General features: G+C 48.4%; 1 protein-coding gene and 1 long non-coding RNA gene across 4 annotated transcripts; one reads left to right on the forward strand and one right to left on the reverse strand.

The window, feature by feature from the left end:
- Positions 1 to 8406: 8406 nt before the first annotated feature.
- On the reverse strand, positions 8407 to 25926 carry TFAP2A (transcription factor AP-2 alpha). 3 transcript variants are annotated; one of them, XM_068199367.1, is made up of 8 exons: positions 23254 to 23384; positions 22191 to 22743; positions 20472 to 20906; positions 17496 to 17547; positions 15604 to 15835; positions 14586 to 14704; positions 12121 to 12262; positions 8407 to 10539 (listed from the first exon to the last, which is right to left on the reverse strand). In XM_068199367.1, exons 2-8 carry the CDS (start codon positions 22215 to 22217, stop codon positions 10251 to 10253), a joined length of 1296 nt encoding a protein of 431 aa, XP_068055468.1. In that variant the 5' UTR covers positions 22218 to 22743; positions 23254 to 23384; the 3' UTR covers positions 8407 to 10250. The 3 variants fall into 3 exon arrangements, with proteins under 3 accessions (XP_068055468.1, XP_068055459.1, XP_068055450.1); XM_068199358.1 differs by lacking the exons at positions 22191 to 22743; positions 23254 to 23384 and adding an exon at positions 25775 to 25926; XM_068199349.1 differs by lacking the exon at positions 22191 to 22743 and having other exon boundaries at positions 23254 to 23667.
- Positions 15721 to 16503, forward strand: LOC137479106 (uncharacterized). The gene is made up of 2 exons (XR_011001964.1): positions 15721 to 15859; positions 16005 to 16503. It is a non-coding gene; the product is annotated as an uncharacterized lncRNA (long non-coding RNA).
- Positions 25927 to 25936: the final 10 nt, after the last annotated feature.

The following is a 25936-nucleotide window of genomic DNA, read 5'->3' on the forward strand; positions in this document are numbered from 1 at the left end:
GGGATGCGCGGCTCCCCACGCCGCGGTTACCGCGCATCCCCACGCACGCACTTTAGGAGGTGAGTCGTGCCGAAAGAGTACGGCGTCTCTCTCCTCTCTCCACGTGCACTTTTGTTCCTTTTAATTTTTTTCTTTTGCCTTTTTTTTTTTTTTTTTTTTCTGCAATTAGGCTTGTAACGAGCTTATTGCAGTATGTGCTTCTGGGCCAATAATACTTGTATTTAACCTAATTAAAGCCGACCTTTTAAAAGATCTGAAATATAAACACGCCATTTTTTCTTTTTTCTATTTTTTTTTCTTCCCTCTTCCCCCTCCTTTCCTACTCTGGTTTAACAATTTAACGTTTGACTCTCTGGGCTGGAACATGCAACCTTTCACCAGAACACGGAAAGAGGGAGGGGGAAAGTAGCAAAAACCTGCGAATGAGGCAGAGGGACTGGCTTTGCCCGAGCATCTGCGACACGCTTCCAGGTAGGCAGCTACCCCCACCCTCCCCCGCCTCCCGGGGCCACATTTCTTCTCCCCTCACTCCCCCACTTCTCATCCTCCTCCGGTGGGCAGGGGGCGGCAGGCAGGGAGCGAGCTGGTTGCCGCCCGGGAGCCGGAGTGACAACCTCTGCCCTGCTGGGGGTCGGGACCCACGCGGGGACAACCAGCTCCGGAGGAGGGGTGCGGAGGAAAGGGAAGCGCTTCTCCCTGCGCGCCGAGCAGCCGCGCGATTTTCAGCCGAGCGCTGCCTGCCGGGGGGCGGGCGCAGCTGCGTGGGGCCGGACACGAGCCTCCCACTGGAGGCAGCGGCACTCCCGCCCGCCTGCCGCTTCCCGGCCGAGGTGGGGTTGGGCTGCGAGGCTGAGGCGAAGTCCCTAAAATAACTCGGTAACGAGTGTGTACGTTAATACCCTCTACGCCCATCACACAGGAACTGAACGAGTCTGTTTCCCGTGAAAGCCCATCCTCGCACGATCTCAGCGAGTTTTCTCCGATCATTAGGAAATGTAAACCTTTTTTTTTTCAGGGCAAACCCGAATATGCTAATTTTAATATTTTTTTATTTTGCTATTTTTAAAATTGTGTAATCAGAATTATCCTGGGATTTTTTTTTTCCGCTGAATGACATTACAAAGAATTTTGTTAAAGAAAGCCGGACTAATTGCTGCCAGAAGAGTCTTTTCATAGAAAAGTCTGGTTTTCATAAGGCAGTTTCTGTGGATGTTGCGGTTAAATACAAACGTAGTGGAATAGTGGAAAGGCGATTTTTTTTTTTTTTTTTTACTAGATAGATAGATAAAGGCGATTTTTCTCAGCAGCAGGAAAGACCCACGCTTTAGTAAAAAACTATTCGGGGATTCACGGGGCACACACTGAGAGGATCAAATGCCGGCACACTCCCGAGCGGCCGCGTGTTTGCCCGGCGGCTCTGCCCCCGCGCCAGTTCCCCGGTGCTCTCGTCCCCGGCCCGGCCCGGGTGTCGCGGCAAAGCCCCCCGCAGCTCCTGGGTCGGGGTTCTGCGGGCTCCCTTGGAGCGCAGGGTGGGGAGGATGGACGGACGGCAGAGTGTGAAATGCGGCCAGCCCGTCGGTGGCCCGACGCCCCGTTCTCTTGTAAAAGTCTTGGTCTTCACCTGCGGCGAAACCAACAGCGCTGACGGGGGAGGCAGGACCCCCATCCGGCGCTCCCCTGTCCCCGCCTCCCAGCAGCAGCAAGGCGGACAGGATAACAGGAAGCCTTAGGGAGCGCAGCGGCCTTCTCGGGAAAGGTGGGCCCGGGGTCGGCCGCGGTGCTAGCCCGGGGTGATGGGGGGAAGCTGCTCCCCATCAGCCATCCCAGACAGCTGAGTAAAAACAAGTAAGAAGTCCCGCAAGGATGCAAAGATCGCGCACATTTTTCTCTCTTTTTCCCCCCCTTTTCTTTCCTTTTTAATTTTAAATCTCCCTCGGTTAACCATCCTGCCTTGCTGTTCTTTTACTTCCTCAGCTAGGGAGTTCTAGGTAGAATTTTTACCCCCCTGCGCAACATCAGAAACAGTACAGGACTCCCTTCTCTGAAGGAGAAGAGAATCAAAACAAAAAAGTAAAAGACGGAGTCTTTCCCTGCAGCAGGGCAGAGCCTGCCCCACCGTGCCCGTCCTGGGTCTCGAGCCGGCCGGGGAGGGCGGGAGCATCCCTGCTCCTTTTCCGTGCCCAGCCGCCCTGTCCCACCGAGTTGGGGCTGGGTCTGCCGGGTGAAAGGTGAAAATCGGGATGGAGGCAGATTTCTGCAAAAATCTCCCATTTCGCTGATCACAGAGAGTCGCGGGAGTTTTCCAGCCGCTAATTCTCAGCCTTTCCCCTATCACCAGCAGCACAGCCAGCGAGAGGTGGGGGTTCCGCACACCTCTTCATAACCTAATGCCCGCTTGGACTATCGGAGCTCTTCACCGTGACAGGGAACAGAGCTCAACGCCCCCGCGGAATGGCTTTTTTTTTTTTTTTTTTTAACAAGAACATCGTACTTTAACGCCTTTGCAGACAGAGCAACCTCAGCCCGGTGCTACTCGGCCGCCCTTTTGTTCCCGGTGGAAAGACCCGGTCTGGCTCGGCTCGGCCCGCCGGGTCTGCGGGGAGCCCGGTCCTCCCCTCCCTCCTCTCGCCGGAGCGGGGACGTGATAAAAGGAGACAGGGCTCTGAAAGGATTTGATTGAAATGGCGTGTGCCAAGCTGATGGGAGCCAGCGAGGGACAAAGCGCCGAGGAGCCATGGACACTCGAGCAATTATTCCTCCACGCTGAAGGTGGATTAGTGCAATGGAAAGAAGCATATGTTCGGCCTGGGGCGACACTCCCCCTGGCTGGGTTTAGAGAATGAGAGCGGAGAAAGAGCCTGAACCTGGAATATCAACTATCCGGGAGACAGCCCACCCCACCCCCTCTTACCCCAGCCTCTCCAAAAGTCTCAGGGATGGAGACATAAATATATACGTCCATAAAGATAAAGAGATATGAACAAACAGGCAAACACCCAAAAATACAGATGAACACACGCCTCTAGGTACAGCTGCATGTGCACACAGTGCTGGCACACCGGCTCTGCACAGATAGGCAGGAGCAAGAGGCGTCCTAAGTAAAAAAACCTCCCCGGGTACGACAATGCGAAAAATTAAACAGTTAGTTGGCCTCCAAGAAGGTCGTAGCAGCAGCCAGTTCTGCTGGAGGCTCCAGTTTCCCCAGACCTTTCCCAGGAAACTTTCCAAAAGCAGCTGCAGCAAGGAATGGGTGAACTTCATACCCCCTACCAGAGCTATGTCCAGGTCCTCCTGGAAACACAAAGCAAAACCTCAGCTGCCCCTTTTCCATCTGATTTTCTTCTAAGCCATAGCCACCCTCCTGTTTTCTTTCCCTTTCTCTAGCTCCCTGCAAAACCCCATCCTTTTCAGCAGGACAGCTGCAAGCTCTCCCAAGGGCATGAGGATGGGAAGGAAGAAGCCCCAGCAGCCAGCCTGTCAGCCCCCGTCCCAAACATCAGCATGCCAGGATGCTCATCAAGGCTCCCTGGCAATGGGACACCCATCAACTGCTGTCCTGGATCATCTATATCCATACACAGGCTCCAAAACTCATGCAGGCATAGCAGGAGCACATTTTTAGCACTAGTGAAGTGTAGCTCGCTAGGCCTAATGAGGAAAAAGAGCACTGAGGCCAGGTATAGCCCCTGCTTTCCTCCCAGTGCTGCCCCACTGGGCTCCCCTGGCCTAGGCACACCAGCACATGCCACAGTGTTGGGTGTCTCCCCAGCTGTTCTCCAAGCCATCCCACTTTGCAGGGCAGAAAGATGAGCTCCACCACAGGAGAGGAGGAGACAGGATAAGCACAGGGAACAGCATCCAGCAGCAATGTAGAGGGCAAGGAGGACAAGCTGGAGGGAAGGGTGCCTGCCAGCAAACTTTAATGGCAGGGAGGGAGAAAGCGGGAAGACAAGGGAATTGCAGCTCTTCCCTTCTCCTGGGAGCCCCAAAAATGGTCTGCTCTACAACGAGAAATGTGCCCCAAATATTTCACATCTCTGCTTCTTTATTCTTAGCTTTCGGGATCAGGATGGATCATACGCAGAGAGGAGGGGGCCAGCTCTGCCCAAAGTAGTGCTGAGGCAGGAAGTTCTGTGAGATGAACAAGCAGGTAGGAACATAACCATAAACATTGTATAGAAGTAACATACATCCCTCAACCTGTGAGTGTAACTGCACAGCTCATGCTCCCACAAGGAAACAACTCTCCATTCAGAACCCCTGTATCTGCTTTTAGTCAAGTATTACAAAGAGAATTAACCATACCACAGGCAACAACAGCTGTGGAGCTTGAGAGCATCTCTGGACAGAAAAGATCTTCATGTAGATGCAGTAGATCTCCTATAGAAAATAGGATATGTGTGTATGTGCGCACAACATGCTCAAGGAACAACATGGTGAAATGGCTTGCACTTCACACCTGACAGTCCTCCACCTTCCTGCTGAACACAAGACAATTTTTTTCCTCACCTAGGCTATGCTTCCCCAGTTTCCCCTCACCCTGGTTTGAAGATCTGCTGTGCAAATGAGCTCTGTGACTACAAACAGGACAGTAACTGTGAAGCTTGGAGTAACCTCAGGGCCCTGGTTTTGAGAGGGAGGGACTCAAGGGGAAACCACAGGCTCTGGGTGCCAGCATGTGCCTTGCAAAATCAGAGCCTGAAAGAAAAATGCCACAGGGAACCAGCAGATCCCTCCTACACTACCAGAAAGCTCTCAATAGTCTTACCCTGATTCCCACACTACATTCACTCAGTGAAGATGCTCTAACTGCTCTGTTAGTATGACAAAAATTTTGGGCCACCAAAGTTAAACTCAGCATAAGAGAGATATGACTACAGTGGTTGTAAGAGGGAATAAAATACCACAGATTTGTCACCTTCATATCTACAGCACCAGAAAGGAGTAACAGTTCAAGGATACAATTATTTACCATCATCATGAGCTATATATCTGTTTACCCTGCCTGAAACATCAGCTGTTTCATTCACCCAAGACAGCCTAGAAACTTTAACTGGAAGAAGAAAAACAAGGCTATTTTGTTATTCTGAAGCCAGTAAGGCTTTGCTAGTGATGTGTCATAAAATACTTTCACTTTTCCTCTGTTTCTAAACACTTGCTTTAAACTACTTCTTTTTGGGGGTTTGGAGTTACTAAACTAAATACTGCAAATGGAGAGGCTGCAGCCTATGCAGAATAAATGATTTAAGAACTGGGCTTGGCTGATTTATTTTTTCTTCTGTATTGGAGATAAAAAGAAGGAACACATTCTAGTAATCCCTACTCATTTTCACAGCCATTCTTGCACCTGTAACTCAAATAATGAAGCCATTTGTTATTTATATTGCACTTTCCCCTCCATTCTAGATTTCTAACGATCTGACCCTGCTTTATGGCCCTGACAAAGCCTGAAACCGGTGTGGACTTCCAATAATTGAACGATATAAGGGAAAATCTTTAACTGGAATGAAGCAGATGTTAGCTTCATGCAGTTCCCTAACTTGATTATTCTTTGGCCACGTTAGACAAGCATTAGTGATTGATAATGATGCTAATTAACCCCTTTCCTTTCCAAAACAGTAAACCAATGCCAGCAGGATTCTGCAAACAAGACACAAAGTGTATACCAGTATCTGTTCAAAGTGGAACAGGGACACAACTTCATTGCCTGGTGCTCGACAAAAACCTTATCCTGCTGACACCAAGCTGGCTCCAAATCCTCTCAAGGAGTTATCAGCTCCAGCTGCTTGCAGGGCAGGGAGCAGAGACATAGCTCTTTCATGCAGAAAAGGTGCACGGGACAAAATCAAAGGCACCATTTATTTTCTTATACTCCCAACCTTTCATGTTAGATTATGGAGCCAGTTTAAATCACTGTGCCCTCACTAGCTGGGATGGACTTCACACTGATCCCTGTTGGAAGGGCACTAGTTATTTTAGCTACACTTTCCTAACAGGAGGGTTGAGGCTCTGGGAATCTGATCTGGGCTGAGATATTCATGTACCAAGGAGGCAAAGGGAAGTACACATTGTGGAATTTAAATGGGAGGTAGAAGACGAATAAACAAATAAGGACCTGATCTGATTACACAGTCAAATTTATCATGGACAATAAAGAAATTGCCTTTAAATGTAAGGGTTTGGATAAATGAATACTCCTAGCAAGTGAATAAAATGTATTCAATTAACTAAAAACCTTGTGCACTTCTGAACTGAAGTGGAATCGACTGTAATTGATTTATTTGAAACCAGAGGTTAAGGACTGAATTAGCTAAGTACAACTGGGTATTTCAAGCCACTGACTTCTCAAATGTCAAATCTCTTCTATTTTAAATATTATTTCAGCTGCGGGGCATTGCTGTCCTGATGGCTGTTCCACCAGTTAAATCTCAAATTATATTAATATTTGATTTTTGGAGGGTGGGGTAAAATACGGTACAAAGAGGAGGGCTGTCCTTGTTCACGGTGAAAGAGCACCAAGCTGTATTTTGGGTCACATGTAGGAATTAGCTCAGCGTGGCAGCAACGCTCTAACATTCAGCCACCACTCACCCTTGCTTCAACTGATCTGGGGCGGGGGGGAAGATAACAACAGATTTTTGTCTAGTGTATAAAAGCATGACCTAGAATTTCACTGCTGCATCTCGATCACAATATTAAAAATGCATCCAAAGAATGCTGAAGTAATTAACACATTTTAGTAACTGCACACTGGTCACAGCAGAAGAGGCTGAACCGAACCTAGTCTGATTTCCATTATCGCCTGTAAAATCCTTCCTTAGAAACAACAGTAATAAAGAAATCTATGCAAGGTCATTTCATTTCTGTTTTTTGGTGGCTTGCTAATCCAGCAGCAGAGTACCTAATATGCACTCTCCTACCATGAAGTAGCTAATTATATGTTTAAAACATTATTTATTATGACCTTATAATGTTCTAGCAAAAGACTGCTTTATACATAGACCAGTATAAAACGATTATATTGGGTACAGGTTTCAAAAAGTAACAAGCATCTGTAAATCCAGATATGAATGAATGGTATTTAATAAGATTGTTTTCGTTTAAAAATGAGTATTTATGTGTTGCTGTAGAAAGAGCAGCAATGTATTGCTGTTTATGAATGCTATTGTGCCTGAGGTTAGGATCCCACACACAATCTGAGATGCAGCCAAGAAAAACAGCCCTGATAGACAATGCTTCACTTCACCTGCTACAATACTGTGCATTTCATTTATGTCAAGAATATGTACAGTTAGGGTTCATTCACCTCATTATTTTGTTACATTTACTTTACAGTTAACCAGTCTCTCATGGAAATAATAAATAACTGTTTTTAAAACAATTGCAGCTTTGCATTCAAAAGATCCACTTTCAATTTATCGGAAAAAATATTCACCATTTTTATAAACTAGCTGGCTCACGAAAATAGAATTTAGACTCCACCAACTCTCTTTCTGCTTGGCAAGATTGATTTTACACTGCCTTCCATAAGTAGATTACCAAAGCAAAATGAAACATCTTGGGCTTTATCTAATGCTTTGCTTCACCAGCTCTACCAAACGTCAAAATATATGAGTAAATGTTAATTCTCTGTGCAGCTTTATTGTAAACACCTCCCTCCTAACCTCCTCAATTTCTGCCTGAGCAAAAAGGGGAAAAAAGGGAGAGAGAGTCAGGGAGGGAAGGAAAAAGAAAAATCAGCTTCCACTACTAGAATACCATCAACACTTAAAGGAGACCCTCTCTTTAAAATGCCTTTACATTCTAAACTGTTAGGGAGACATTAAGTCTCGCTTCCTATGATACAACATAATCCAGCCTGATCCTGACTTCACCTACCCCCCGGGCCAAAGAAAATAGATTCAAAATCTGAATTCTCACATGTTTTTACAGACCATCTTCAAGATACACACTCTGTTTTTTTAAAGCGAACTTCCCTGTTTCACAACTGGTTTCCACAAGAAGAAACTCAAGATAAAAATTTCAGTCCCTTATAAACTGACACAGCCATCTCAAAATGTCAGTCTGTGCATTCCACTAAAACACGAACCATCAATCAGAAATAATCTGTCTCCTGCAAGATTTCACTCAAGTTCACAAATGTGAGATGATTCTGTTGGCATCAACTATGGAGCTTTTCTTTTTTCTTGAGGGGGAGGGAGCACCCAGCTCTGATTTATCAGTATAAATTTTTTTTTTCATGGCAATAATTTTCAGTATTTTCTCAGTAATGATTCTTTTTAAAATGTCCTTCTTGAGACGTGTTTTTTAATCTCTGCTCTCTGTTACGACTACATGTACAAAATTTTATAGGCTTATAATTCTGTATGCTATATAGAAACATAAATAAAAACCTAGAGGTCAACATAAATAAAATAAAACTTTTATTTTTTAAATAAAATTATGTTTTGGTTAAAGAAAAGATAGTGTGTCATTTTTGTTAGTAGTACAGACAATTTTTTATCCAAAAGAATACATTGTGCTTTATTGTGTCATTTGTCTGAATACAGACTCAGTGGAATATCTAAATGATACCCTGTTCTGAACTCCAAGTTGAAAGTAAGTTTTTATTATACTTGAGGGAAACAATGGGTTCAGCTGCTTATTGCAAGGAGCAATTGTCAAGGGAGAGTTAAACTCAATTACTGTAACCATACTGAATAAAAAATACTGCCAAGAACAAAAATACGCCTGGGTAAAGACAGCTACTGAATAAAAAAATCGACATAAAGCGTATCAAATATTTATTTATCTGGGCAACAAAGGACTATGATACATTGATAGGCATGGAAACTACTGCCGGCACAACTCAATACAACACAACTATAACTGCTTCCAATATGGCCAGTGGAAATACAGGATACCAGGTGGTCCCAAATGTTTGAAGTTCTTTGGGAAAAAAAAAAAAAAAAAGGAGAAAAATAAAAACAAAAGAAAGGGAGAGAAAAAAAGAGGGGAAAAAAAGGAAAGTAAAGCTAAATCTTGTTTTAAAAGACAATATTAATTTATTGCTCTGTTGGTGCTTTTGGGAGAAGGACAGTGGATGAAAATAATTTTTTTCATCTTCCACAACACATAAGGGTTGTAAAACCACTAACATGTTTAAAAACCTTGCCAGGGTCCAACATCACTTTATTTTATCTTCAATGAGAAACTAAATGTCATACTAATTATATATAAAAATTAACGGTTTTTTATTTGTTCAGCTGCTTCATTGTCGCTTTTAACATGCTACAATAGGGCTAAAAATGATGAATCCCAGAGAAAAACCCCCAAAAAACCTCTGATATCTAAATAAGTACCATGAACCACATGATGAACTAAGAGGGGAAGATTTAAAACCCACTAAACAAGAGGTAAACGAGATCACCAGATAAATAAAAAAAGGCTTAAAACAGACTCACCATATTTACAATTCCCATTAAATTACACATAAATAAATATATACATACATGAACACTGATTCCCTTATATAATAACCGTGAATCGTGTTGCAATAGAAAGTTCAAGTTGGTCGCTTTACCTTGGACAGGAAAAAGTTCTACAACTGAAGATATGACATGGAACTGCTTGTGTTTTGTGTTCAAGTTTATTCACAATACTGATAAAATGTCATCAGTCCTCTTTGTCTTTTGTATGTCTGCTGTTGCCGTTGTATTTTTTCACTGTTTTTTTTCATTTTTAGTATGGCTACAATCTTAACTGAAGTTTATGTAAGGGAAGGTGGTGATTCAGTCCGGTGAAGCTCATAGAATTTTAAAGTATTATTTATTTCTTTTTGTTTGTTTTTTAATTTTTAATATATTTTTAGAAAAAAGTCCTTTTCTTTTTTGTTTTATTTTTTGTTGTTTTTTTTTTCTTCTTTTGTTTTATTTAAAAAAAAGTTCACAAACTCAAGACAGAACTTTTTTTTCTTTGCTGGCTCCGTCCCCCTGTTCTGTTCTCTTAGGCTCCAAACTGGGGAAAAAACGATGGTGGCAGTGGGAAGAGGGGGGAATTTAAGCAGGAGCAAATGGAAATGTGGATTCTGGGAAGGGGTGTGGAGAGAGGGCAGAGCAGTCCTGCAGAGTCAGAGAACAGGACTGGCAGAAGGACGCTCATTCTGTTGCTGTAGCCTGGGGTGCTGGGTGCCGGGGAGAGGGAGGAGGGAGATGAATGGATCGATGGGCTATGAGGGGGAAGGGAGAGGAACGTGTGTGTGGGGGGGATCCTCACTTTCGGTGCTTCTCCTCTTTGTCGCCGCTTTTGGTGCTGTTGTCTGTGTGGCTGTTGGGGTTGTTGCTGAGGTACATTTTGTCCATGGCCTTGAGCGCCTCGGTGAGATAGTTCTGCAGGGCAGTGACAGCAGCACATACCGCCGGGCTCCCAAAGCCGTGCGAGATGAGGTTGAAGTGGGTCAGGCAGCTCTGGATGCCCGGCTCCAAAATGGGGTTGGGCCGCGAGTTCCCCAGGGGAGATCGGTCCTGAGCCAGCAGGTCGGTGAACTCTTTACAGATCTGTCTGTAGCACAAATGGAGCAGAGAGACAGAGGGAGGGAGAGAGGAAGGGAGGGAGGGAGGGAAGGAAGGGAAGAGAGAGGGAGAGAAATGAACCATCACTGGTGGCAGCAAAGCCTGTGCATTCTCCCTGCTAGATTGCACAAGCCCCTGGATCAAGGGGGCTCCTGCTCCTGAGCACACACACTCTCCTTTCTCCCTCTCCTCTCTATGCATCCTTCCCCAGTTCTCACACTTCCCTGGCATGCACAAACCTCTTCCCTTCACCCTGCATGCACACACAACAGCACACCACACATTACACCCCAGCCCCATCCAACACACAGGCAGGCAACAGGAACATGGAGACACATGCCTCTTGCCCCACCACTCTCTATATCTCATCCCCCAATACTCTCCACAAACACACATCCCTGTCCAGCTGCAGTTTGGAGCACAAACACAGTTTAAAGTTCCTGAGCAGGCTTAATACACAGGCTATGATAACCGAAGGTAAGCTAAGGGATTTATCCACATCTTAGAATATTCCTTTTTTGGGGGGAACCAGAGAGAGATATGGGCCTCTTCCTTCACAAGGCTAAAACACACACCTGCATGCCAGGAAGAATGAGTGAGGGCAGAGCCGGCAACTGAGGATTTAAATTAGGGTATTCTGAAACATTTAGATATACATATCTCTATCTCCAAATCCAAAGGGACCTTTCCACACAGGGGAAGGCTGACGCTAACCAGTGCCTGGAAATTTCCTTCCAGGGAGGTGAAAAGGGAGGATACGAGGGCATGGAGCAGAAGATAGGTTATATCACCCACTCACTGCACAAATGGTTGGAGAAATAACACACCTTACAGCAAGACAGTTCAGAGGCGTGTTGAAACAGTTTGTATTCTAAAACCCACGTTAATGTCTTACAGCCAATAAAGCAGATCCCATCTCCTGCTTGTGTCCTCTGGCACTATGCCCTTTGGTGACACCTCCATTGGTAATTAAGGGCTACTGAACAACCCTTTTAATTTCCAGCAAACATACCAAAACAATAATTTTCTTTTTCACACACCACCTGGAAGTCTAAGCAGCCCCACCAACGATAAACTCCACTAGCATTTTAACTGCATACAGATTGTAATTTAAAATATATTTTTAATATCCCTGTATCAGCTAAGTAACAGAACTGCTTAGGCAGGAAGAACCATTCCTGATTTTAATGAACTGAAATCGGTTCAATGTGCCAGTTTTATTTTACTGTCAATGGGAGGACTTCCCCTTCTACTTAAATTGATAAGCTAAGCGAATAGGCCCAGAAGATGTTTTGCTTTCAAGAATGACTACTTTTTCTGTAACTTAACATCCATCCTCAATTTGCACAATTCGTATTCAAGGTAATCTACACAAACTGATTTGGAGGAAACCAAGCTGGTATGTAGAGTTCTCCTATACCAGGAGGGCCAACACACACCCTCACAACCTACAAAGCCATCAGCCACTTGTTATGCAGCAAACAAATATCTTCACAAATAAAAGCCCCAAACTTGACTTTGTCCCCCTCCCTCATTTCTAAGCAACATGCCAGAAAGTTAAATGTCTTACTTTGTAGCTAGAAGCATGTTTTTTCTTGTGACTTGCTCGTTTGGATCGGAATGTTGTCGGTTGAGAAATTCAGCTACTGCTTTGGCAGGAAATTCTGTCTCACAAACGTACCCAAAATCTCTAGCTAGATGTACTGCTTCTCCTGAATAGGGAGGCAGGGGTGGGGATGGAAAGAAGCACAGCTCATCAGTACACATCAAACAGAGGCAAAAATCCATTTGAAAAAAACTCAGAAAAAGCACTACATTCTACTTGGGCTTTTCTTCTCAAAAGCTTGGACATTTTCTCTTTGAAAAAGTTAGGGCCAGAAATGCTAATTACATCTTATCTTGCAGTTTTCTTTGCTTCAGTTGAAGGTAATGCAAATGCATATTTTCATAACAATTGTTATGAGTGAAAGCTCACATAAGAATTTTTTAATTTCACATTGACTAAGAGATACTTTTAGCCAGACAGGGTCCATCCACCTAGAATGTGTGCTTCGATTTACATCTCCATACCTAGAGAGAGCTATTTATGTACATTTTATTCACAGCTATTTACTCTGAAAATGTGTTTGCCTCAGCCACATTTCTATATTCTTTTGCAATGCATCAATGATTAATATTGATCATAATTACTCCTAGAGCTCTTCTAAATAAAATGCATTAAACAGCTAAGTGTTTAAAATTTAACTTGATCGCATATAATTATATGTTCACCCCCAAACAATTAACCATGAGAATTTTAGGGTCATTCCACCGAGTCTGTCTGTTTTGTTGATTTTCAAATCTTTGGTTTTAATTTCCTGAACCAGTTGGTTTTTACTGCAGGGCTTCCTGCCATTAGCTCTAGCTCCGGAAGAACGCATGCGCCAATTAGAGCTTCAAAGCCTCAGTCCAGTGAGCTTGTTTCCATAAAATGGAGCGGATCATAAACAATAACAGTACTCTAGAAACTGCCTCATCGCTATGGGACTCGAAGCTCCTGCAATGTTTATACTATCATCTCCCCAAAATTAGCCACCATCACTAAGTTATCTGAAGATCAGGCCTCTGGTTTTGTTTTTCTTTTTTTTTTAATCATTCTTTTCAAAGCCATTGTATATGAAAGCCAAACAGAACAATGGATTACCATAAAACCTCCATATTCATTAATATCACAAATAATGCTAAGCATCTACCAAATCTAGACTTTTTACAAGTTTTCCCCTCGTGATTTTTTTACCACAGCATGTCAATGCAATTGCAAAGCCTTTTCAGAAACACAAAGACGCGGTAATTCTCATGCGGTATAAATATAGTTTGTTCACTAATCCCGATGTTTAAAAAAATGACACCTGGTATCACTGCATAGCGCTTCTTTCCCCAGCGCTTCTTTTCCCGTCCCTTTGAACATGAAACATTTCTCACAGAATGCGAAGCATGACAACAACACAAATTCCTGCCTACACAACCAAACTTAAGTTGAACCTGGACAGTTCAGGCTGAGTTTAAAAGCACTTTACAAACCGAACCAGTCTAAAATGCAGCCAAACTCATACCTAAGGGGAAAGGAGAGGGGTCTATCTGGAAGCCTCAGGCATACTTTGTTTCAGCCAGTGTGACACAGCCACTGCTTCAAGACTAAATGACTGCAAACTCTTAAGCTTCCCACCTCCCCGCACAGACAGCATAGGACATCCCAAAAAATTACAAGTTGAATCTTTTCTAGCCAAAGCAAAGCAGAGGATAATGATATAGCCAAGGGAACATGTGTTCTGAAAATGAGAACCAAAAGGGAGTGGGGGCTAGCAGTGGTGCAACTTTGAGGCTTTCAGGACACCATTAATTCATGGCTGAGGTCAAGGATTCCCAAATTAATTCAGGAAGTAATGGTCACGCATTTCTCAAATGCAGATGTCAGAAAAGTTAAATGATTTACTGTTATGTGGCTGCAGGCTGGGAGGGAGAACAAACTTAAAGTAGCTGCAGTCTCTGACATTTAAAATTGCTTGGTTGTCTACCTGTGGCAGAAGAACAGCAGTGAAGTATAAGAGGCTCTGCTACCCGTAACTTCCAACTCGATACTCATCGGTCTCTTACACGGCTCATAAGCCCACAACCCTCCTTCATAGGGATCCTTCCCATACTGCTCCCAATGAGATCTGCTTACTCCACAGAGGGATTACTCATTTGAATGAGTGAGCAAGATGGGGCCCTGAAAACATCTAGTTTGGAAACTAAAAAGCAAATAAATAATAGAAAGCTTTGCTGAGTCTGCAGGACTTGCACAAACCCATTTCAGGTTATAACAAAAAGCAAATGCACACAATTAACCTGATCTTCCTTTAAGACACAGAAAATAACGCCCTTCTAAATGCCAATGAGCAGCACTGGGAAAGGAGAAAGAAAACCTGAATGACCCAACAGCAAGTTTTCTCCCATTTGGCAAAAGCAACAGGCACATTTTCCAAACAAGCCCTCCCAGCTCTTCGAGTCACTTACCCTCCACGAGCGATGTGAGCAAGGTAACATTAGCAGCTTTACGCCTCCCGGCTGGCAGGTTTAGTCCTATTTTGTCCAGTTTCTCCCTCAGAGATCTCCCTCCGTTTTTAGACTTTGCCCTGCACCACACAGAAAGGTGTTGAGAAATGGGGCCTGGGGGAACACCTGCTCCTACTCTGGCTCCCACCCACACATGCCCCCAACACATCCTTTCCCAGGGAAGGGAATAAAGGGTTTAGGCACAAGGGATGGGATGTATGGCTGTGGGAGGCTCTAGACCAAGTGCTGCTGAAAGCTGAATCCCACATATAGGGACAGTGCTTTGGATGGTTCCACATCTAGAGAACAGTGGCCCTCACTAAGGTCTGGATCAGCCCTAGAGCTGACGCGGAGCTCTGAGGTGTCTCCCTGAGCTCCCAAGGTGCCATGGACACGGGGGCAGCTTCTCTCCAGGCGTGAAGGGAGGAGCCTGATTTGCAGGGCCAGCAGCCCCAGAGCACCACTGCCCTCACACCAAACTCTACGTGGCCCATCTGTGGCTTCGCAACAGAGCTGGGCTAAGCGGGGCTGCAGAGCTGGGAGCTGCCTTAATTAATGCTGGATGTTATTCCCTGCCCAGGCACTGCCTAATTGCCTGGGTGAGGCCACGGGGTGGGGGGGGAGCCCATGGCAGGGTGCCTGCCACCAAGTCCTGGGGGTGTGTGTGTGTGTGTGTGTGTGTGTCCGTGGGGGGTGTTCATGGCCACGAGAAGGACAGGAACACGCAGGGCCCTCACGGCGGGGCTCGGGGGGCCGCGCAAGGCCGCGCGTTGCCACGGCGACAGCGCCCGGGCCCCCTCCCGCCGCCCGGCCGCGCGCGCCCCGCCCCCTAGCGGCGGCCGCCGCACTCCCCCCGCGCCACCGCCCCGCGTGGGCGCTCGTCCTCCTCCTTCCCTGCCTCCATCCCTCCCTCCCTGACTCCCTCCCGCCCGCACGGCACGGCCCGGCATCCCGCCTCCCGCGTCCCCCCGCCCCTCACCTCCGGAGCACTCCGCCCAGCAGGGAGGCGTTGAGGCACTCGGGCGGCGACAGGCGTCTCTGCACTTCCGCCACCGTGACCTTGTACTTGGAGGTGGAGCTGAGCAGCGAGAGGCGGCCCGGCACCGAGCAGAAGACCTCGTTGGGGTTCACCACCCCGCCGAAGAGCGCGTCCTTGTTGATGGGGATGGAGGAGACGGCGTTGTTGTTAGACTTGGAGAGGGACACGGGGCCTGCAGGGAGGGAGGAGCAGGGAGGTGAGGGTGAGGAGCGGGCGGGGAGCCGGGGAGGGAGGGGGAAGCACCCGAGCGGCTCTCAGCGGCCAGCCCCGGCCCCGCAGCGCCTGCGGGGCAGCGGGGACGCAGCGGGGGCACCCCTCCCCTTTCTCGTCGGGAGGCGCAGGGAGAGAGCCGGACATCCCTCGACCCGCAGCGGGGAAATTGAAAAGACCCCGCAGCCGCCCCCGCAGCCCCTGGCCGGCGCCGAGGCCGCCGGGTGCCGCACGTCGGTACCGCCGTGTCGGGCGGGCAGTGCCCGGGCAGCGGCGCAGCCAGCAAGATGTTGGGCAACCCCGGGGCCCCTCCAGCGCACAAATTTAGACGTGGAAAATCCCTAACGCGGCGGAGGAACGGCACCCCAAAATACAGCTTGATCCCTGCCCGGCGGCGGCCGGCAGGGACGTGCCGGGCCGTGCCGCCGTTCGGTGCCTCGGGTCCCGGCCGCCTTCCCTTTCTCCTCTGCTTTAGCCCGCTCTGCTTGGCGGGCACAGTCCAACCAAGCGGGGGGTTCTCTCCGTTTTGGATAGATCACTTGTGACATTAATAGCTCTGGGAAGGCTAATAGATACAACAGGAGTTAAACGAACTCTTGAGATTACTAATAAAAGAGCCAATTATCATGTCGACTTGGAAAGAGCATCTCTTAAGATTTATCCCTTGCACATCTAATTTGACGTGACAAAGGCTTTACAGGCGGGGGGTGTGGGGGTATGAAACCTCAGGTTCGCTGGCTGTACAGCGATTAGGGTTAGAGAGGAGAGTGCCTCTACTCAGCACCTCTCTCCTGTGATGGCCTGGGTACCCAAATTCCAGGCGGCCACGCAGTCACAGCACCCCTCAGAGCAGGCAGGAGCTAGCTGCGCCTTACCCCGCCAGTTTTACTCCAACAGCGTCTCACTACACAGCATCCAAACACAAAACACATCCCTTTCCATCCAGAACCTGCTTTGCAAAATGCCCTGTACCACCTTCCCAATCCATCGGTTGTCCGAAGAATGACAGGAAATGAAAATCGAGTGAAAATTTGCAATAAATATTTAGCACGGTTTGGGTACCAGCTTCCAAGCAATTCAATTCAATTCCAAGTGAAGCAACCGCACAAAGCCAACGAAAACCAAATCACCATAACCACCGACAGACATCAGTTTCCAGAAACTCGCCCCTTGTTCTCCACCAGTCCACCTCATCACCGGCGTGATTTAAATAAGAAAACCCGAAGGAGGGGGAACAACGATTTCGCTTTCACAGCTCCAGTTTACCAACAACGATTCAAGCTCTCCACTCAGCCAGATGCACGGGGCAAACCATGAAACCCAGTTGTTCGCTAACGCACTAAAAGACCGGCTTGGATTTTCTAGATCATCTGCTAACATTTTTCCTCGTTAACGACAATAATAATTCAAATACCCGGCAAACGTGGCCATTTAAGAGGGCGGATTTCAATCCACATCGCCCGTTTTTCTTTGCTTCCAACCTTTCGGCCAACAGTACATGCCAGAGGAAGGAGCCCGGGGCCGGGGGCTGGAGGGGAGAGGGGGGAGGCCGGGTAAGTCCTCCCTTCGAGCAGTCCCCAGCCTGTGACGACATGTTTGGTATGCGCAAGGAAGCAGCTTACCTTTCTTAATTACAGTTTGATCTGGGATGTTAATACCGGGGTCTTCTACGTGCTGTAACAAAAGGAAGAGGCAGGGATGTCAGTGTACAGCCACAACAAAAAAAGGCAGGGAGGGCTGAGGTGGGATGGGGTGAAGGAGAAGTTTTGTGCTCCCCCCATTCCTGGGCACGGTGTGGGGGATGGAAACAACAGATCCTGCACGGAAAGGGGTTGGGGGGAGAAGGGAGGAAAGATATTTGGGGGAGGTTTCCTTTATCGAGAGGAATCCTGTGGCCCTCCCAGCTCTTCCCCCGATCCCCAAGAAAAATATAATAAATCACTCACACACCCCCGGGGGCCGAGTGGCCTTAAGCTTCTGAGGGCTCCCTCCTCCCGTCCCTTCCCTCCTCCCCGGGAAGCAGCCCCGGCCCGGCCCGGCCCTTCCCCGCTGCTCTGCCCGCTCCCTCTCCCGCGCCCGCGGGAGGGAAAGCACAAAGGAGCGCGGAGCGGCGCGGTGCCGGGGGGGGCCCACGCACCCCGCGCGGCCCCGGGCTCCCCCACTATTGTCCCCTCGCAGGTTCCGCGGTCGCGGCTACAGCTGGGGTTTGCGCGGCGGAGTCACGACGTGATTAGAAAGTCAAATGAAATCATGTTTTCTAATTCCAAAAACTGACAGGCAATATAATGTCTGGCTGTGTTTACAAATTAACACCAGTGCTGCTGAGATAGAAGATTTCGCAATCGTTACAAAACCCAGGCATTACCATTTAAAAAACTATTACTTCCTTCTCTAGTCTTTGTCCAACAATAATACTGATTCTAACATTTTCCATTCTGTCTTGGATTTATGCTCCTGTTAATTGTGCCTGATCTCAATGATTCCGGGTGGATGGTACTAAGTTGCTTTATTACAGGTTTTATTATACTCAATGCTCTCATTTGTAACTTGCCTAAAGTGCTTCTGGATTTAAGTATAATTAAATTGAGAAATGTTCAGAAATGACTACTGCTGCAGTTCTTGTGTTTTAACTATATGGGGAAATATGATCCCTTTATGCATGCACCCTAAACCCATAAAGTAAATGTAGTGTGGCATAATACTTTTATTTGTGTTATTTCTACACATATTCCGTACAGGGAGGACTGTTAAGTTTAAAATCCCACAGAGATATTTATGATTAAATAATTTTCACCATCTACTTGACTTTCTTAAATATTTAGCAGTCGTTTTTATTAAAGGTTAACTGTTGCAGCAACGGAAAAATTCAAAAATTATCCTCTCAACTCAGATTTCTGTAACAGATTTTTTTAAAGCAGATAAAATACACCTAAAAGATGCACCCTCTTATTTTATACTCTACTTCATGAAGCCTGCTGATTCAGTCTTACAGAGAAAAAAAAAATGGCTAGACTGGTGCAAGGATTTAAACCAGATGGCATTTGGTTTTCACTAAGTATAGCAATGCTATTAATTCATAGACCTGAAGAGGAGGCTTCCTGAATCAGCCCACTGCCATGGAGCACAACTGAGGAGAGGGAGAATTCAAGAGAACATTTTAGGTCATGTTTTCCTACAGCAATCAGGGGCATGCAGTCAACAAATTAGTTTATTCTTACGATTGCCTCCATGTTATTTTATATCAAGTTTAAAGAGTCGACCTGCTTTTAACGGATCCAAATTGCTTACTAAATCCTCCACTTTGGAAAACGTATGCGTTTATTGCAAAACTGCTAAACACAACCAGCAATTTTCTGTGGCTAATTTAGCCAGATGAGGGCTGTAATAAATTCACTATTTTCTCTGAGTATAATTTACAAAAGATTTCAAAATGACCCCCAAAAATAGGTAAGTTCATCTGAACATTATCCTTGCAACACGAAACTGTACTCATTAAACTGTCAGCGAATATATTGTTGTAATATTTGATCCTGTAATTTGGGATGGCATTTCGGCAAAAATCACATCCAGATACCACAGTTCCCTCCTCCTCTTTCCTCCTGCAAGTCGAGCAGCTTCAGTTCCTCAGCATGAGCTCTGTGGGCTTTAATAAATTTATTGCCATGTTCTAATTCCATTTTCAGGGAGAAACCCAGAAATATGAACTTTGATCACGACCTATCATGTTGCATAAGGCCACTTTCCTAACTGAACAATAGCCCTGGCTTGCTTTGTAAGTAGCCTGTGCACTAATGTCATGCTTAATTAGAAATCATTTATAAAGTCTGTACTCATCGATAATAGAATTAGGTCCCCCAAATAATGCATCCTCCAATAGGCTCCCAACATTTGATTTAATATAGGGTGTAGCAGGTCTGACTCGAATTCAATAACCTATAGGTAATGATTTATGAGGTCATCCCTTTGCACCGCTACTAAAAGAAGGTGGCAGCATTTTAGTATACCTCTTCCCTGATTTGTCAATTAATTCCTTTAGAGAAGAGGATCTGCCCATACCCTCTTATAACTTTGGATATGGTTATTCCATATGCCAATCCTGTAATCACAGGAAACGAATTTTTCCTTCTTAGGCCACTTTCACCCACTTCCCCCCATCCCCCTTTACATTTGTGAGATCTCGTTAAACGTCCTCACAGGCATTTCAGACTCGTGTCTTTCCCAAGGCAGTAAGAAATCCCCAAATGCACGGCCCTGTGGCGATATTATACATTCTTCCAATCGTAACAGCTTATTGTCATTGAGAAGGAAAAATATTGTTAACGATGACAGTAATTTGATTTATTTATATTTTAGTGGGCAAGTTAGCGGGGAGACTCGTGCAGGGACGAGCTGCAAGAACCTTTTGTTCTAGGTGGGGGCTTCACTTTTCCCTGGGGGGGCGGAGGGGGATGGAGTTCTCTTCTTCCCTTCCTCCCTTCCTCCTTTTTTTTTGGGCGGGCGGGGAATAGGGGGGGGTGTTCCTCTCGCTCCCTCCTTTTCCCCCCCGACGCTGAGCTCCCGCGGTAACGAGTGGGCCCCGGGGCGGCCCCTCGGCTTACCGGCACGTCCTCGATGGCGTGGGGGATGGAGTGGAGGGGCAAGTCGGCTAGCCCCGAGCCCAGCCCGTGCGGGGCGTGCAGCAGGTCGTCGTGCCGCCGGTAGTCCCTGCGCGGGTCGAGCCCCGAGAGCTGGTGGGGCAAACCCCGGTGCGTGTGGAGCAGCCCCGTCTCCTGGCTCTGCCTCTGTCCCGGCCATCCTGGGTGCTGGGGCTGTGGCTGGGCATGGAGGGGGTTGAGGCTGTACGGGTCGTTCACGTGGGAGTAGGGGTCCTGAGACTGGGGGTAGATGGGCTGGTAAGGGGGGGGGAAGTAAGGGGGCTGGAAGTCGGCGTTGGGGGTGTGGGAGAGCGGTGGGGCGCTGGTGTAGGGAGACTGACCCACGGTCCCCAGCTGGGGTAACCGGGCTGTCCCGTTGCTGGTACTGTCGTGGCGCTCCTGAGATGGGGAGCGGGAGCGGGGGTGGGTAGGGTTTGGGGATGGAGGGGGCAGAGGAGGGGGAGGAGGGGGAGGGGAAAGGAGAAAAGAAAAACAAAGATAATATCAAGCTGATTTTCCTCAAAATCGCCTCGAAAATTTCATCTATAGGGCAACGGGGGGCAAATCATCATCTCCGAGGCTGAGAAAAGCAGATCTGGAGATCTCTCTGCCTCTGATTTCCTTTCCCAAATAATTAAGAGGCAGTCTCGCTTTTTAAAAATCCAATAATAATGGCAATAACGATAACAGCCATAATAGGAACAATTACAACAGGATAGCTTATAATAATTAATAAAACATTGCGGCGATACAGTGTGGATTCACAACAGATCGTGCCTCGGCATTTCAGGAGCAGGTATTTCCCACAAATAAAAATAATTCACAAGCGAGCATTATTGTAATAATAATTCTGCCACAACCCAAAATCCTTCCTCTGGCCCTTAACAGAACCGAGATAAATACTGTCGCTGACATTACCGATCGCGTCCCAAGAAAACCCTGGAAAATCCAAGCCCACTGCCATTTTGTTACCAGAAAACGCCGAAATAGGCTTCAAACAAACCGGTAGTTCCCCCTTAAGAGTTTTAGAAATGTTTCGGGGAGAAAGCACTGCCATGGTCCCCCACCTACGGGGAGAGCCGAACCCCGGGTGCCCGGCCGAACGCCGGGCTCGCCAGCGTGCGATTTGGGAGCGGAGCGGGCAGCGGCGGCCCGGCCGCCAGGGAAGCGGAGGAATGCGGCAGGCAGCCGGGAGAAGCGCCGCCGCCCCGACGGGCGAGCGGCACCGAAATGAGCCCGGGCGCTTCGCCACGGCTCTGCCGGCTTTCGAGACCGGGCAGAAGAGCCCACATGAACGTCAGGGGCAAAAGGAATGGCCTCCACGAAGGAGGATTCGAAGGAAAGAACCACGGTCCCGAAGCAGGGAAACGAGAAAGCGAAAATGCTACATTTGCAGGTGGCAAGGTGAAGGAATCGAAGCGGTAAGATCCAAGCAAAGCCTTTAAGCAGACCAAAAAAAAAAAAAAAATTAAAAAGGAGGGGGGAGGGGGAGGGAAGAAAAGAAAAATAAAGAGAGAGGAGAGAAGGGGAAAACGTAAGCCACCGAATTTACAAAAATGAAGGAAAGGAAATTAAAGCCCTCTCCGAAAAGCTGGGTGCGAAACCCCCACTGCCACCGCCGACAACAATAGCAACACCCAGCGCGCACCGAACCCCCTCCGAGAGAAACGTGAAGCAACTCACCATAGCCGAAAAACTGTGCACTAACATCTGCGAAGAGTCGGGGGTTACAAGCCAAGGTAGAAAAAATAACAAAAAGGCAGAGGAAAGGGACCGGCGAAGCGCGCAGCCCCCGGCGGAGCCCCGCGGGTGCGGGCGCGGCGCGGGCGCGGAGGGAGCGCGGCCGGAGCCCGGCGCTAGGCGCGGGCGGCAGGACCGGGGCGCCGGGGCTGCTCCTGCACCGCGGGCGCGCCACGATAATCCATCAGAACTTGCACCGATCTCTGCTGCCCTTCATCGGGTGTTCCCAAGGCGAGCTCTCTATCCTGGCGCGGTGTGAGGAGTCAAAGTTGGTTGCTTTTTTTCTTTTCTTTTCTTTTTTTTTTTTTTTTTTTTTTTGTTTTGTTTTGGGTTTTTTGTTTGTTTGTTTTGCGCTTTTTTCCCCTTTTTTTAGCGTGTGTGTGTTTCTTTCTTAATCCTTTTTTTTTTTTCCTCTGACTCTTTCTTTTTCTCCTTTGACTTAGCTGCTGCTTCACTTGAGCTCCTAATAACAGATCTGCTGCCTTCCTGGAGACTCCTAATAGCAGATATTCATGACTATTAATATTACACGAACACTTAATAAGGGAAGAATGGCTGGAAATCGAGCGTGAAGCGAGAAGGCAACTCAAGGCAGAGCCTGTTCTAAATGACGTCCATTGAATGAAGAATCAGTGTATCTAATCAGAGATGGGGGAGAGGGAGAGGGAGAGAGAGACAAAAAGGGAGAGAGGGAGCGGGAGAGAGAGAGAGGGGGCACATGCTGCTGCGTCTGACGAATCACAGGAAAGGGGCAACATTTTAAAAGGTTGCAGGGCATGCAAAAGTGAAAGAGAAAGAGATCCGGAGAGAGGGAGAGGGTGGGAGCCAGTAGGGGGATGCAGAAAGGGGGGGCGGGCGGGGAGGGAGTGGGAGAGACGGGCAGAAGGAGAGAGGGGAGGGGGCGCGGGATCCCCTCCCCTCATCCTTCCTCACCTTCGCTTCCCTTCCCTTCCCCCCGGCTGCCGCCCCCCCATGTCCCCAGCCCCGCAGTCCTTCGCGGGCGCACCTCGGGCTGCGGCTGCTGCGCGTAGCCGGCCTCAAAGCCCAGGGAGAAGAGCGGCTGCTCGCTTCCCGCTTGGTTCTTGGTGCCCTCGGCCGCACCGCCGCCGCCTTTGCGCGGGGTGGGCTCCGCGGGACCGCCCGCCGCCGCCGCCCCGTCCATGCCTCGACGGCGCGCCGCCGAGGGGCTCCCCTCGCCGCTGCCCCCGCGGCGGCCGCCCAGCGCCGCCGAGCAAGCTCGCCTCCGTGCCCCACGTCCCGGAAACCGGCTGGGAAAGTTTTTTTGGGTGTCTCCCCCTCTGGGTGTCAGCCCTCCTCCTCCTCCTCCTCCTCTTCCTCCGGTTCGAGCCCAACGCTGAGACCAGCGGGCGCCCGGGGCGGGGGGGCTGGGGAGCCCAAGGAGCATCCGCCGGGCTCCCCGCGGCCCCCCTCTCGGAGGATCCGGGAAGAGACGGAGGAAAAAGGCAGGAGGCAGCAAGGCGGGGAGGGAAGGAGGGCGGGAGGGACGCAGAGGGGAGCGGGAGCCGGGAAAAGAGGCAAGGCGAGCGCTTCTCCCGGCCCAGACAAGCCGGGGCTCCGGCGCAACCCGTCGGACTGGCTGTGCAACTCCCAAACAACTCCCTTAAAACAGGCACCGCTCCGCTCGCCGCCGCCGCTGCCCCGCCGCAGCCGGCGCGCCGCCGGCGCCCGGCCCCACGCTCCGCCCGCCCGCCCCGGCCCCCCGGCGCTCCGGCCGCCCCGGGCGCTGAGCGCGGCTGGCCGGGCTTTTATGCCCTTTTTCTGGGTTTGTCTTTGTTTTTCTTTTTTTTTTTTTTTTTCCCATCTTTCATTCCTTTTTTTGGTTGTTTTGTTTAGTTGGTTGGATTTTGGGGTGTTTTTTTGTTTGTTTGTTTTTTTGGGTTTTTTTAATTTTAAGGCAGGTTCTACCCCCGGCAGGGTACAGCCACCCTCTTTTCCATCCTCTCTTAAAAGTGTTCTCGCATCCTCTCCCGAGGTAAACACGGAGAGCCGACCCCACACGTACGCACAAAATCCGGCCGGTTCGCGGAGTGGCTGCTGCTCCCTCCGTGTTTGATAACACCTCGGTGCGAAAGTCCCATTAACGCAAGGCAACAAAAGCCATTTGCGATGAAATCGTCACGCTCGCACGTGTGCAAACTGGAAGACCGGTCCTGAGGGGAGGGAGGGGGAACAGGCAGGCTTTCCACCCGAAATGCAGTTGAGAAGTATGTGTTTTTTTTTCCGGGTTGAAAAAAAAAATTAAAAATCCAAAACAGCAAAAAACCCCAACTCAGCCAACTAAAAAAAAAAAAAATTACACAACCCACGAACTCCAACACCCGACACCTCATTCATAGAAATCAAGCACCCGCCAGCGAGTGGATCTAAAGCTCTGCTCCCGCATCGGGAGACAGCTTCATCCCAAACTCCTCGATCGCCAAATCATTTAGTCGGCGCTGAGCCTGCCGGGTCCTCGGTCCCTTTCCTAAACTACAACATCACCTAAAACAGCGTCAGGGTCGGATGGGAGAGTGACCCCTTCGACCCAGAAATGCATGTCGGCAAGGCTCCGCCGAGGCTGAGGGGATCTTCCCGCGTGGGTCACGACCAAATAACAGCGTTCACTTGCAAAGTCGAGTCTTTTATTGCGCGGTTTGAACCCACTGCATGGGCAACTTTTTCGAAACGGGTGACAATAGTATTCGTTGGTTTGAGACTAGGCACGGGTCCTGGGCATCGCTCTTCTTTTTCCTCTTCTTCTCCTTTTTGTCAGATTAAAAGACACTCCCCTCTTTGTAAAAATATGGATGCACATACAGGCACAGAGAGAGATGCGCGCACACAATCTGTGCTGAATGGCTCCAAAACCGAATGAGGTGGATTTTATTTATTTTTTCCCAAGCGGTTAAATTACTATGTCTCAAACCCGTGGGAATGTGGCCCTGAAAATTAGGAGGCTGGGGGAACACTGCTTCCAAAACCCATTATTTCATTTAGGCAGCTGACCCCTGTAAATTTGGGCAGCTCGGTATAATGAACCCGCAGATATATCGAAAAGGCTGCATTTAAGCGTCGGTCCTGAGCCAATTTATTTGGATGCCTCGGGTACCTAGAGTGCAAGAATAATTCTCTTCCCTTTGTCTCTTGGCCCTCTCATTCATTTATCTGTCCATTCATTCAGCCAGCTGCCTATCCATCCATCCTTCCATCTATCTATCCATCCATCCATCCATATGGATGAGTGTAGCGTCCTACAAGAGCCTTATCTACGGAAGATCTACCTATAGACCAGGCTGCTTCTGGATCCTGTTTGCCTTTCCTCATACACTTCCGACAAAGCCGTGTTTCCATAAGCCCCGAAGATCCTGGGGGAGGACCCCAGCCCCTCTCCGGCTGCAGGACCGCAAGGAAGCCTGACGACGGAGCAGAAGTTTTCCTAAACGAAATTGAGAGACGAAGGGATGCTGAAGGCTCCCGCTTGTAGCTGCGGGGCCGGGGCTTTGCCCGGGCCCGGGGGAAGCGCTTACCTCACATTCCTCATACTTGATATTATCCGTCAGTTTCCAAAGCATTTTCATGGATTGGCGTGAGAGAGAGGATTTGGTTCTCCCTGCCTTGCCTCTCCCTACGGTGGCGGTGCCGGGCGGCGTGGGGAGCGCGGCTGGCGGAGGCTCGGCAGCGCTCCCGTC

This window comes from Anomalospiza imberbis, chromosome 1 (assembly GCF_031753505.1).
Source record: "Anomalospiza imberbis isolate Cuckoo-Finch-1a 21T00152 chromosome 1, ASM3175350v1, whole genome shotgun sequence".
NCBI lineage: Eukaryota > Metazoa > Chordata > Aves > Passeriformes > Viduidae > Anomalospiza > Anomalospiza imberbis.

What these genes read in the sequence shown, in the direction of transcription:
- TFAP2A (XM_068199349.1), bottom strand. Translation starts at nt 23,652, where the DNA reads ATGCTCCTTGGGCTCCCCAGCCCCCCCGCCCCGGGCGCCCGCTGGTCT. An exon ending in CGCAGCAGCCGCAGCCCGAG is followed by an intron (nt 20,907 to 23,253) that starts GTGCGCCCGCGA and finishes TCCCCATCTCAG; the next exon opens with GAGCGCCACGACAGTACCAG. An exon ending in CTGGGCGGAGTGCTCCGGAG is followed by an intron (nt 14,705 to 15,603) that starts GTGAGGGGCGGG and finishes TGTGTGGTGCAG; the next exon opens with GGCAAAGTCTAAAAACGGAG.